Here is a 13301-nt window from a genome sequence, read left to right as displayed (position 1 = left end):
TACTACATCCAATTTTAGGACTTTTCCATGACTCTGCAAATTCCCTTGAACCCATTTGTGGTAAATTACTCCCATGTCTACCCTAAACCTTTGTCTCTACAAATTTGTCATTTCTAGATATTTCATATAAATAGAATCTTATATGATCTTTGAAATTTTGCTTCTTTCAGGTAGCATGATGTTTTTGAAGTTTGCTCATGTTGTAGCATGTATCAGCAATTCATTCCTTTTTGTTGCTAAATAGTTTTCCGTTGTATAGATATACCACATTTTGTTTATCCCTTTACCACTTGATGACACTGGGTTGTTTCCACTTTGGGGCTATTATGAACAATGCTGTAAACATTCATGTCCAGGTTTTTGTGTGGATATGTTTTCATTTCTCTTGAGTGAATAGAATTTCTGGGTCATACAGTAACTCTGTATAAACTTTTGAGGAACTGCCAAACTGTTTTCCAATGTTTCCAACTGTTTTCCAAGTAAAATGGAGGCACCATTTTACTTTCTCATCAGTGATGTATGAGCGTTCCTACTTCTCTACATCCTTGCTAACACTTACTATTGCATATTTTTTTATTCAGCTATTCTTGTGGGTGTGTACTGTTATCTGATTGTAGTTTTAATTTAAATTTCTGTAGTAACAAATAATCTTAATACTTTTTCAAGTGTTTATGAGCCATTCATATGTCTTTTTGATGAAATGTCTATTCAAATCTTTTACCCAGTTTTTGATTGGGTGGTTTGTTTTCTTAGTATTGAGTGGTAAGTGTTCTTTATGTATTCTGAATACAAGTCCTTTACAAGATATATGCTTTGCAATTATTTTCTTCCAGTCTGTTGCTTTTTGTTTTCTTAATGGTGGTTTTTGAAGCACAAAAGTTTTTAATTTTAATAAAGTTCAATTTATTAATTTGTTCTTTTATGACTTGTGCTTTTGGTATCATATCTAAGAAATCTTTGCTTAATTCAAGGTCAGAAAGATATTCTCCTATGTTTTCTTCTAGAATAGTTTCAGCCTTTACAATTACATTTATTATTAATTTTGAGTTAATTTTTCTGTGTGAGATAAGGAATCAAAATTCATATTTTTGTATGTGGATGTCCAATTGTCCCAGCATTGTTAATTGTAAAGATTATTATTTCCCCATTGAATTTTCTTGGCACTTTTGTAGAAAAATCAGTTGATCACAAATGTTAGTGTTTATTTCTGGACACTCATGTTGATTCCATTGATCTATATGCGTACACTGTATATATGCCTATCCTTATGCTCTGAATCTCTTTACCTTTATAGTAAGTTTCGAAATCAGATAGTGTAACTCCTCCCATTTTGTTCCTTTTTCTCAAAATTGCTTTGGTTATTCTAGGTCCTTTGTATTTCCATGTAAATTTTAGAAGCAGCTTGTCAACTTTTTTACAAAAAAAGCCTGCTGGAATTTTATACAGATTGTGTTGAATCTGTAATTCAATTTGGGGAAATTGCTGTTTTAATAATATTGAATATTCTAATCCATGAATATGGAATGCATCTTCCTTTATTTTGATTTTCTATAATTTATTTCAGCAATGTTTTGAATTTTTCAGATTATATATACTTCTTTTACTAAGTTCTAAATATTTTATTCATTTTGAGGATATTATGAATGGAATTTTTCTTATTTCATTTTCTGATTGTTACATGTAAATATATAGGAATACAGTTGTATATCCATCTTGTATTCTGTGACTAAACTCTTTTATTAGTTATAGTAGTTCAGTGCATACCTTAGGATTTTCTACATAGACAATCATGTTGCCTATGAATAAAGACAGTTATTTTTTCCTTTGCTATCTGGTTCCCAGTCTAAGGGGGAAAACATTCAGTTTTTAACCATTAACTATGATCTTACCTCTAGGGTTTTTGTGCATGCTCTTTAGCAGTATATTACTTTCTTATGGGTACTGTAATTACCATAAATTTAATGGCTTAAAGCAACACAGAATTTTTCTCTTACAGTTCTAGAGGTCAAAAGTCCTAAAATCAAGATGTCCACAGGGCTGCATTCCTTCTGGGGTTCTCTAGGAGAGCCTTTTCCAGCTTCTGGAATCCACCTGCATTGCTTGGTTAATGGCCCCTTCCTCACATTACTCCAACCTCTGCTTCCATCCTACCTCTCCTACTGTTTCTGACTCTTCTTCCTCCTTCTTATAAGGACCCTTGTAAATTACATTGGGATCACCTGCATAATCAGTGACTTAATCACATCTGCAGAGTTCCTTTTACCATGAGACATTTTCACAGATCCTAGGGTGTAGGATGCAGGCATCTTTGGTGCCTACCATATGCACGTTGAGGAGGTTCCCTTCTATTCCTAATTATTTGAGGATTTTTTGAAAATCATGAATGGGTGTTGGATTTTGTGTACTACTTTTTCTGTACCTACTGTAGTGAGCGTGTGGTTTAAAGTTTTAATCTGTTAACATGACATATTTTACTAATTGATTTTTAGATGTGAAAACAATCTTTCATTCCTGGGATAAATCCACTTATAAGTGTATCGTGATAATCATTTTTATATGTTGCTGGATTAAGCTTGCTAATATTTTGTTAAGGATTTTTGTGTCTGTTTTCATGAGGGATATTGGTCTGTGGTTTCCTTTTCTTGTGATGTCTTTCCTTAGCTTTGGTTTCGGTGTAATAGTGACATAGTAGAATAAGTTGGAAAATATTCCCTCCTTTATTTTCTGAAAGTGTTTGTGCAGGGTCGATATTATGTCTTAAATATTTGATAGAATTCACAAATGAAACCATCTGGACCTGGACTTTTCTTTGTGAGCAGTTCGTTGATTACTAATTCAGCCTGTATATCTTATAGGTTTTTCAGCTGTTCTTCTTGAGACTGCTTTGTTAATTTATATCTTCCTTTCAATTTGTTCATTCATCTAAGCTTTCTCATTTGTTGGCCTAAAGTTATAATTAATGTTCCCTTTTAATCATTTCCATTTCTATAGGGTCAGTAATGAGGCCTCCCTTTTAATTAATTGACTTTAGTCATTTTTGTCTTCTCTCTTATTTTCTTGGTTGGTCTAGCTAAGGGTTTGCCATTTTGTTAATCTTTTCAAAGAACCAGCTTTTGGTTGCATTGATTTTTCTCTACTTTTAATGTTTTGTGTTGCACTGATTCCCTAATCTTTATTATTTCCTTCCTACTCCTTTGTATTTAGTTCGCTCTTTTTCTAGTTTCCTAAGTTGGAAGCTCAGATTATAGATTTGAAAACATTCTTTACTGATATAGGTGTTTAAAGCTTTGTACATTGTTTTTTGTTTGTTTGTTTTTTGTTTTTGTTTTTTTGCCAGTGACAACATCACGCACAGAGTGCATGATGCATTTTATTTTTTGTCTCATGCCCGTCTCTGGGGTCCGCGCTTTTAGCCACGGCTCATGCCCGTCTCTGGAGCTCCTTTAAGCAGCACTCTTAATCGCCTCTCCTTGCGCACCAGGAAACAAAGAGGGAAGAAAAAGTCTCTTGCCTCTTCGGCAGGTCCAGACCTTTCCCTGGACTCCCTCCCGGCTAGCCGTGGTGCACCAACCCCTTCAGGCTGCGTTCATTCCGCCAACCCCAGTCCTCTCCCGAGCCTCAGCTCCCAGCCCCGCCTGCCCCGGCGGGTGAGTAGACAAGCCTCTCGGGCTGGTGAGTGCCGGTCGGCCCTGATCCTCTGTGCGGGAATCTCCCCGCTTTGCCCTCCGCACCCCTGTTGCTGCGCTCTCCTCCGCGGCTCCAAAGCTTCACCGCTCCGCCACCTGCAGTCTCCACCTGCGAAGGGGCTTCCTAGTGTGTGGGAACCTTTCCTCCTTCATGGCTCCCTCCCACTGGTGCAGGTCCCGTCCCTATCCTTTTGTCTTTTTTCTTTTCTCTTTTACCCTACCCAGGTATGTGGGGGGTTTCTTGCCTTTTGGGAGGTGTGAGGTCTTCTGCCAGCGTTCAGTAGGTGTTCTGTAGGAGTTGTTCCACGTGTAGATGTATTTCTGGTGTATCTGTGGGGAGGAAAGTGATCTCCGCGTCTTACTCTGCTGCCATCTTCCCGGAAACTCCTCTGTACATTGTTTAATCTGTATCCATAAATATTATGTTGTGTTTTCATTTTCATTTAGTTCAGAGTATTTTAAAATTTCCTATGGAAGTTCTTTGACCTATGGATTATTTAGAAGTGTGTTGTTTAATTTCCAGATATTTACATTTTCCCAGATTTCTTCTAGCAGTATATCTCTAATGTGATTCCATTATGGTCAGAGAAATACTTTGATTTCAGACTTTAAAATGTTTTTGAAGCATACTCCCACCTTGGAACCCTCACTCCAATATATGATAGATTACTTCACTTTCTGTAAGGCTTCTCTCAAATGTCACCTTCTCAATGAGACCTACTCAGACCAACAGTAAAATTGCAACCAACACTACCACCACCTTCTAGCCCTTCCAGTTATCCCTTATGCTGCTGTACTTTTTCATAGCACTCATAACCTTCTAGCATACCATATAATTTACTTAGTTCTTTGAAGATAGGGATCTTTGTTTTATTAATGTGTCCCAAGAACCTAGAATACTACCTGGATCATAATAGTCACCGAATAAATATTTTTGAGTATATACATTAGTATATTCATCCACTTGGTCATATGTAACCAAAATTTGTTCACTTTTGTTGTAATATAGGATTTCATTATATAAACTTACTACAATTTTATAATTGATTCTTCTTAGGTGGATACTTATATTTTTGCTAGTTTCAGGCCTCTTATAAATAGTACTGATCTAAATATTCTTATTATTGTATTCTGGTGCACTATGCCCAAATTATTCTAGGGTATATATGTAGGAGTGGAATTGATGGGTCATATTATGAGCATATATTCAGCATTAGTAGGTAATGTCATGGTGATTTGCACTGTGGCTGCACATTCCTACCAGCAATGTATGGGGGCTCCATTTGCTCTACAGCCTCACTGACATGTGGTATTGGTATTCTTTTTTATTGTTTGCCAATATGGTATTCCCTGCTTAATTAGTATTTCCCTGAATTCTAATATTGAGCACTTTTGCATATATTTATTAGCCAGTGTATTTCCTCTTTTGTGAGGCACCTTTTTCTGTCTTTTGCCCATTTTCCTAATGATTGTGTTCTTTATCAGTTATTTGTATAGCAAATATCTTTTTCCATTCCGTGAGTTTTCTGTTTAGGATATTTTGATGAACAGAAGCTTTTAATTTTAATGTAGTTGAATTTGTCGATATATTCCTTAATGGTTAATGCTTTTTGAGTCTTAAGAAATCCTTCCATAAATATTCTTATACCTTGCTGGTGGAAATGCAGAATAGTACAATTCCTACAGAGTGGAATTTAGCAATGTATAGAAAAATTACATACACATTTGCCTTTTATCTCAGCAGTGCCACTTCTTGGAATCTATTTCAAAGATATACTGAGAAAATACAAAATCCTGTATGCAGAAGGCTGTTTGTCAGGGCATTATTCACAATAGCAGAAAAGACTGGAAACAACACCAAGGTGCATCAGTAAGGGAGTAGTTGAATAAACTATTGTACATCCACACAATGAAGTACTATGCAGCTATAAGAAGGAAAGGGAAGAGCTCTATACATTAATATGGAATTATCACCAGGATATATTGCTAAGTGCAAAAAAGTAAATTGTAGGACAGGGAAGTAAGTTACCTTTTATGTGAGACAGGGTTTTTTTATATATATATATATATATATATATATATATACACACACACATAAATATGTGTGGTGTGTTTGTGCCTATTTGCTTGTATTTCAAAAAATAAACAATGGAACCATAAATCCAAAACCTAATAAAATTATTACTTATGGAGAAGGAAAGGAGTGGGATGAAGGGGACAGAGGTGGAAGTGAGACTTCTGTGAAGGTACTGTATAACACAGTTTTCACTTTAGACCCATGTAAATGTTTTGCATAGTTTAAAAATTTAATCAAAAGGGAAAAAAGATCAATCCTTAACATTTGTAAACAGCCTGAAGCAAATGAGCCTAACTATGAATAAAGTTGGTAGCATAACCATATAGAGAAAATAATTATTTAAAATGACTTCAAAACAGTATTTGTATATTCCGAATGGGATATATTTTAAGGTCAAAAGTAACTGCAAAGAATTATAAAACTGTATTAAGTAGTTTTGTTGTTGATAGTCATATTAGTATTGTTGATAACCATATTAGTATTGTTACCGACATTTAAAAGTTCTATATATCGTAGGAAAAAGCTAATAAATAATTTTGTTAATATCATTAGGAGCCAATATCTTAAGCACATGTGAAAAGAGATACAAGTCAAAAATCAAGGAGTTTGAGTTAAAACCTTGTAATCTTAAATTTGAAGTGGAAATACCAGTATGAATTTATGATTTATTTTTTGTAAAAATTTTCCTACCTTTGTTCACTGAAAAGGCCTAGAAGCAACAACAACTCAACATTTATGAACAGAACTAGCAACGTATTGTGGTTTCTAAACATTTATTTCCCACTAACAGGAGCCAGCGGTCCTTAGAGAAATATTCCAGCTTTGAGTCAGGAAATATGCAAGATGAGCTTAAGACATCTTGCTGTGCCAGAAAACTGGAAAGCAATACAGGAGCCAATTTTAAGGGACTTTCACTAGTCCTGAGTGGGATAATTTGACCACTAAAAAGAATGACTACATTTAATTGAAACACATCAAATATATGAAAATACAGGTCTCACAATTATACTAAAAAGAATCATTTTTAACACTTTTAAAGTAGAAACTTGGGCTTCCCTGGTGGCACAGTGGTTGGGAGTCCGCCTGCCAATGCAGGGGGCACGTGCGGGTTCATGCCCCGGTCCGGGAGGATCCCGGGTGCTGCGGAGCGGCTGGGCCCGTGAGCCGTGGCCGCTGGGCCTGCGCGTCCGAAGCCTGTGCTCTGCGGCGAGAGAGGCCACAGCAATGAGAGGCCCACATACAGCCAAAAAAAAAAAGTGCCAACTCATTACTTTTATAGTTTTTAAATAATGGGAAGCAAATCAAGCATTTATCCTGCTTTTGCTATATGAACTGTATGTAGGGAAACCACATAGTTGATGACGGTAAGTCCATTATAGAATTCCAGATAATAAATACAGAAGAAATAATAGAAATAATAAGTACAAAATAAATAATAGAATTGGGGAGCCCCATTTTACAACTCTTAATAAATTAATGGATTTAGGCAATGGTCATCAATAGATGCAAAACCCCTTAGGTGAAATGTGAATGGGAAAACTTCATAATGGAAAGATCAGACTAATACCACCTGAATCCACTGATCAATTTTAGCATCACTAGAAAGGGGACCACTAAACATTATGTGCCTTATGACATGATGTAATAGGAAATACACATCTATATAATATATGGAGGATTCTTGCCTAAAAATATTGAACCCAAATCTAAATCAGCACTATCCAATGCACCTTTCTACAATGATGTAAATGGTCTTTATTCTGCCCAGTATGGTATCCACTAGCCACATGTGCTTGTTGAGCATTTGATATTCCTAATTTAACAGAGGAACTGACATTTTAAAAATTAATTTAAATAGACTCGTGGCTAGTGGCCACATTGAAAGCATAGCTCTAGTTTTAACTGCCAGTTTGTAAGAAATAGAGGGGATTGAGGAACAAGTTAAATAATATGAGGAGCAGCCAGTCAAATTCATTTGTTCTGTGAACAAATGATGTGGTTTCTCTAATCAATGGGTTGGGGGAAGAAACAGGTTGGAGGGGTGGGAAAGAAGGGGCACTGTTTGTTTGTTTTTTTAATGAGGCTTAAAAGATATAACAGCCAATGGCTGGTTTAGATCCTAAACCAAGTGTAAAAAGATATCTTTGAGAAAATCAGGGCCATTTGAATATGAACTCAGTGGTAGATAATGCTAAGGAGTTAGTATTAATTTTGTGAAGTGTGATAATGCCATACTAACATTTTTCAAATGTCTTTATCAGTTAGATGCATGTACTTGCATGACCCTGAGAGTGAGCACCTCAAATTTTGTACCCCAGGTGCCTCACTTGCCTTACCATAAGCCCGGCCTTGCCCAAGATGCACTGTAATAACATAGCTATATATTATTGTCATTTTTCACAGGTTGTAAACACCTGCCCCAGCAGAGTTTCATTATCTGAGATTCAAATTTTAATTTTTATTAATTTGTCAAAGGTTGTATTGGTAGGCTTTGTAGAACTTCCCTATCTCTTTGTCTTGATCCAGATGAATCCCAAAAGAAGAACAAAGGTGATCCCATGAACAACCTGGAAAATTTTTACCAAGAGATGATAATGAAAAAACGTCTTGAAGAGTTCCAACTAATGAGAGGTGAACCCTTTGCTTCCCACTCACTGGTCTCAGCTACATCAGTGGGAGATAGTGGCACAGCTGAGAACCCGTCATTACTCCAGGACAAGGGAAAACAGGCAGCACAGGGTAAAGGTCCCAGTCTCCATGTGGCAAAAGTTATTGATAATTCACCTGAGCAGTGTTGGACGGGGCCTAAGAAGCTGACGCAGCCAATAGAATTTGTCCCAGAAGATGAGATCCAGAGAAATCGTTTGTCAGAGGAAGAGATCCGAAAAATTCCTATGTTTTCTTCATATAATCCAGGGGAGCCAAACAAGGTATAGGCCAAACCAAGAAAAAAAAATGGGTTTTTTTTATTTACTTCTACCTAAAGTAATACTTTTATATTAGCTTTGATTATACCAAAGAATCATGACATAGGCACAGTGATTGTGTTTTTCCTTGACCTTGACTATTCATTCTCTGCTATATAAGTAGCTCTGACTATATAAGTAACATATTTCCTTATGATGTTCTTTGTGGTTTTCTAAGGTCTTAAGCTACTCTTAGAATTTTAAAGAAATCTTGATCAGACTCTAGTCCATACCCACTAGAAACCCTCAACTGAAAAAAAGTGACCTCTAATTTCCTAGGCTACTAATAAATCAAGTAGTATTCATAGTACCACCATATCTGGTAGCCATGGTGCCTGGTTGTGAGTAGGGTTTACTATTACCGCATGAGTTTTCTCTTCAGAATGCTCCACCTGGCTTTTATATGACATATGACTTAAGTTGCTGATAGCTAAGCAGCAAAGTGAAAGCACAGGGCCTCTAAGCCTTGAGGAATTGGCAAATATCTAAGAAAAGTTGTAAATAATCCTCGTTTTGTTGATCATATCATTATTTCACATTCATGGTATGTGTTACATACAGAATTGAAAATTTCATTATCATGTCACTCAAAGAAGCAACACAAGCCCCTGGAGTATATACTTGATTGTGTCTAATTTAAAAAACAAAACTAAAAAAATAATGTTAGCTTCTGGCTGTCCCTGAATTTTTACAAAGGCATCGTAGATAAGGAATATTAAAGCAGTTTCCTTTGAATGATTGCATTTCTAATATATTCTTGATGTTCAAGGGTAGCTTGATTTTTATTGATTTTTTATTATGAAATATTACTCATTATAAAAAGTTACAGAGAATAATATAGCAAAAACCTTTGTACCAAGCCAGCCATCTTTATCAATTCTTGCCTTTTTTTTTCTTGGCCATGCCATGCAGCTTGTGGGATTTTAGTTCCCTGACCAGGGCTTGAACCCAGGCCCTTGGCAGTGAGAGCGCAGAGTCCTAACCACTGGATCGCCAGGGAATTCTCTATCAATTCTTAACAGTTTCCATATATGCCTAATTAAAAAAAAATAAGGCCTTATGGAGACGCCTGAAGACTTTCATGTATCCCTCCCCAATCCCATTCCTCTTTCTCCTTTCCAGTGGTAACCACGATCCTGTATTTGCTATTTATTGTTCCCATCCGTGTTTTTATATTTTTACTATATATCTATATATTCATAAACAACATATAGTTTTACATATTTTTTAAAAATATAGGTGATATCATACTCTACATACCCTTCTACAACTTGCTTTTTTGACTCAATATACATGTTTTTGAAATTTATTTCTAAAGGTATAAGGAACTATGTAGCGTTCCGTTGTAGAAAGATACTATAATTCATTTATCCATTCTCCTGAAGATTTTTTCTTTTCATTTTTTTCTGTTATAGACAGTTCTGCAGCAAACATTATTGTACATATCTCCTGTTGCATATGTACAGGAGTTTCTCTAGGACAGGTTTTCAAATTTTAATTTACTATTAGTGGGTCACAACCAGCAATTTTTTTAAAGAAATGAAATAGAATAGAAAATATCAAAGTGCATTCCATAGAGTAGTAAGGATGATTATTGTTTCTTGAAGCTTTTGTTTAATATGTGTGTGTGTGATATGTATGTGGGCCAGAATATAAAATGCATTTCTTCCTATAGATCTCAGTCAAAAAGGCCAGAAAAATATTGCTCTATTGCAGTGATTCTCAAATGTTAGTGTGCAGCGGAATCACCTGGAAGACTTGTTAAAACACAGATTGCTGGGTTCCGCCCTCAGAATTTTTTGTTCTATACATCTGGAGTAGGGCCTGAGAATTTGCATTTCCAGTTTCCCAGGAGATACTGATGATGTTGCTGGTCTGAGAGTGACATTTTAAGAATCACTGTTCTATATTACATATCTAGGAGTGGAATTCCTGTGATATAGGGTATGTGTATCTTCACCTCCATGAGCAGGGTTTAAGAAATCTCTTTTACGTCTTTGCTAAGACTTTAAAGTTTTTGACTTTTTATTTTTGCCAGTCTAATGTGTTTGAAAGGTATCTCATGGTTTTAATTTGCATGTTCCTGATTTCCAATGAAGTTATGCATGTATTTATACATTCATTAGTCTTTCAGGAACCTTCTATGAATTGCCTGTTCTGTTTCTTTGCCCATTATTTGATTATTTAGTTTTTAATGTTATTTATAGACTTTGATTATTTAGTTTTCGATATTATTTATAGATTTTATTTTAAAATTCTGGATACAAACCCTTGCTGCACCTGGTGAGTAGCTTATATTTTTAACATTGTTTCTGATTTCTTTTGTTAAGCAGAAGTCTTTCATTGTAACGTAATTAAATCATCAGTATTTTATTTGATGGTTTGTGCTTTTTGAGACATTTTAAGGAAATCTTTCCCTACAAATCAATAAGAAAAAGAGAAACAACCCAATAAAAATGGCCAGAAGATATGAACAGGCAATTCACAGGGGAGAAAACATGAATGGACAATTAACTTATAAAGTCTCATTAGTAATCAAAGAAATGCAAAATAAACTACAATGAGATACCATTTAACACCCAGGATGTTGGCATACATTTAAAGGCCTGACTGTGCCAAGTATTGGTGAATGTATGGAACAGTAAGAACTCTTAATATACCGCTGGGTGAATATAAATGAGTACAGCCACTTTCAAGAACATTGTGGCAATATCTAGTAAAATGAAAGATGCTCATACACTGTAAGTCAGTAATCCCACTTCTTGGTATCTATCCTAGGGGAACTCTTACACACGCACATTAGATGTTATGAGGATGCTCATAGTAGCATTGTTTATGAACAACATACATGTTCATAAGCAGGAGAATAGATAAAGCATGGTATATTCATAAAATAGAATACTATACAGAAGAAAAAATGAATGAAATAGAACTACAGGTATCAACATGGACAAAACTCAAACAATATTGAATGAAAAAAGTTTGTTGCAGACTTTGGGTTTCAGTGCCAACATGTAAAGTGCTTAGAAGTCATCACTGCTCTCGTAGAACAGGAAGAACAGCTGAACAAACTAAAAATCAATGACTTTTCTTGGACCCATCGGGGATTTGACATCAGAGAGCAAACTGCAACCCTGAAATCTGGAGAGACAGGCAATTACAAAGAGTGACAGCCCAGATCTGCTTATCAGGAGCAGAAAGCACTAGAGCCATAAACTGGTAGGAACACTTAAGTGGTAACTTTGACAAATTGCAGGAAGCAGAGTGTAGATTAGTGTTTGAGTAACAAACACCTGGGGGCCACAGTCTATGGGGTTCCCCACATTTTCATGACTTTTACCTTCAGGAACTCCACTGGGTTCTCAGTGTGAAGAGCCAAGAAAAATCTCCTGCTCCTGGCATGGTGACAGGAAAAGTAATCAACTTGAAATACATCCAGATCTTCTATTTAACAAAGAGCTATCCAGCAAGTAAAACAACTTTACCAAAGCCTTCTCTAGTGTGGGAGAAGGGAAATTATCCAACTCCAGGCTCCTCTAGCCTTACTGTCTCATCTACGAGAAAGAGAATAAAAGCTGTGAAATACTTGTGAAGGTTACAGGCTGGGTACGTGGGCACAATAAAAGACTGAAACTTAATTATAGGATTGCAGAATGTTTTCCCATACCCCACACCTTACTACCACATCAGCAGGGCTTCAGTACGTTGACTGTGGATTACAGTCGAAAGACCTGCAAGACTCAGACTCTTAAGACGTTTTTAGGGAAACCCAAAGAAAACAAGGGAGACAAAAACAAGGACGTTAGAGGAAATTGAAAAACCTCTGACACCTACAGCTAGAGTAAACATTAAACACAGCCCAGCTTCTAGCCAGATTAACATAAAACTTCACATTAATGACTTGTTTATCTCAGTTTCTATTATGTTATGCATTGTGTCTGGTTTTCAGCAAAAAAGGAATGATAAGGCATGCTAAAAGAAAAACCACAGTCTCAAGAGACAAAACAAGCATCAGAACCAAACTGAGATACAACATAGGTTTTTGAATGATCATATATATGGAATTTAAAATAACTATAATTAATATATAAAGAGTCTGTTAGAAATAGTATACAACATGTAAGAACAAATGGATAATGTAAGCAGAGAGATAGAAACTCTAGAAAGATGCAAGAAATCAAAAACACTATAACAGAAATGATGCCTTTGGGAGTTCCCTGGTGGCCTAGTGGTTGGGATTCTGGGCTTTCATTGCCATGGCCCAGGTTCAATCCCTGGTCAGTGAACTGAGATTCCTGCAAGCCATGCGGCATGGCCAAAAAAAAGAAAAAGAAATAATGCCTTTGATAGGCTCATGAGCAGACTGCATACAGCCAAGGAAAGAATTAGTAAGCTTCAAGTTACGTCAATAGAATCCTCCCAAACTGAAATGAAGAGATTAAAAAAAGACTTTAAAAATGTAACAGGGGCTACCCTGCTGGCACAGTGGTTGAGAGTCCGCCTGCCAATGCAGGGGACACGGGTTCGTGCCCCGGTCTGGGAAGATCCCACATGTCGTGGAGCGGCTGGGCC

General features: G+C 36.2%; 1 protein-coding gene across 1 annotated transcript in view; it reads left to right on the top strand.

The window, feature by feature from the left end:
* RBM41 (RNA binding motif protein 41) overlaps window positions 1-12199 on the top strand; it is a gene marked incomplete at its 3' end in the record, with an annotated part of 38955 nt that extends 26756 nt beyond the window's left edge. The window contains exons 5-7 of the mRNA XM_024744135.1: window positions 8290-8693; window positions 11735-11882; window positions 12076-12199. Coding sequence (XP_024599903.1) covers window positions 8290-8693; window positions 11735-11882; window positions 12076-12199 — 676 coding nt within the window. The remainder of the gene's footprint in view (window positions 1-8289; window positions 8694-11734; window positions 11883-12075) is intronic.
* Window positions 12200-13301: the final 1102 nt, after the last annotated feature.

Source organism: Neophocaena asiaeorientalis, unplaced genomic scaffold (genome assembly GCF_003031525.2).
Source record: "Neophocaena asiaeorientalis asiaeorientalis breed wild unplaced genomic scaffold, Neophocaena_asiaeorientalis_V1.1 scaffold2613, whole genome shotgun sequence".
Classification (NCBI taxonomy): Eukaryota; Metazoa; Chordata; class Mammalia; order Artiodactyla; family Phocoenidae; genus Neophocaena; species Neophocaena asiaeorientalis.
This window is presented reverse-complemented; position numbering and strand designations above follow the sequence as displayed.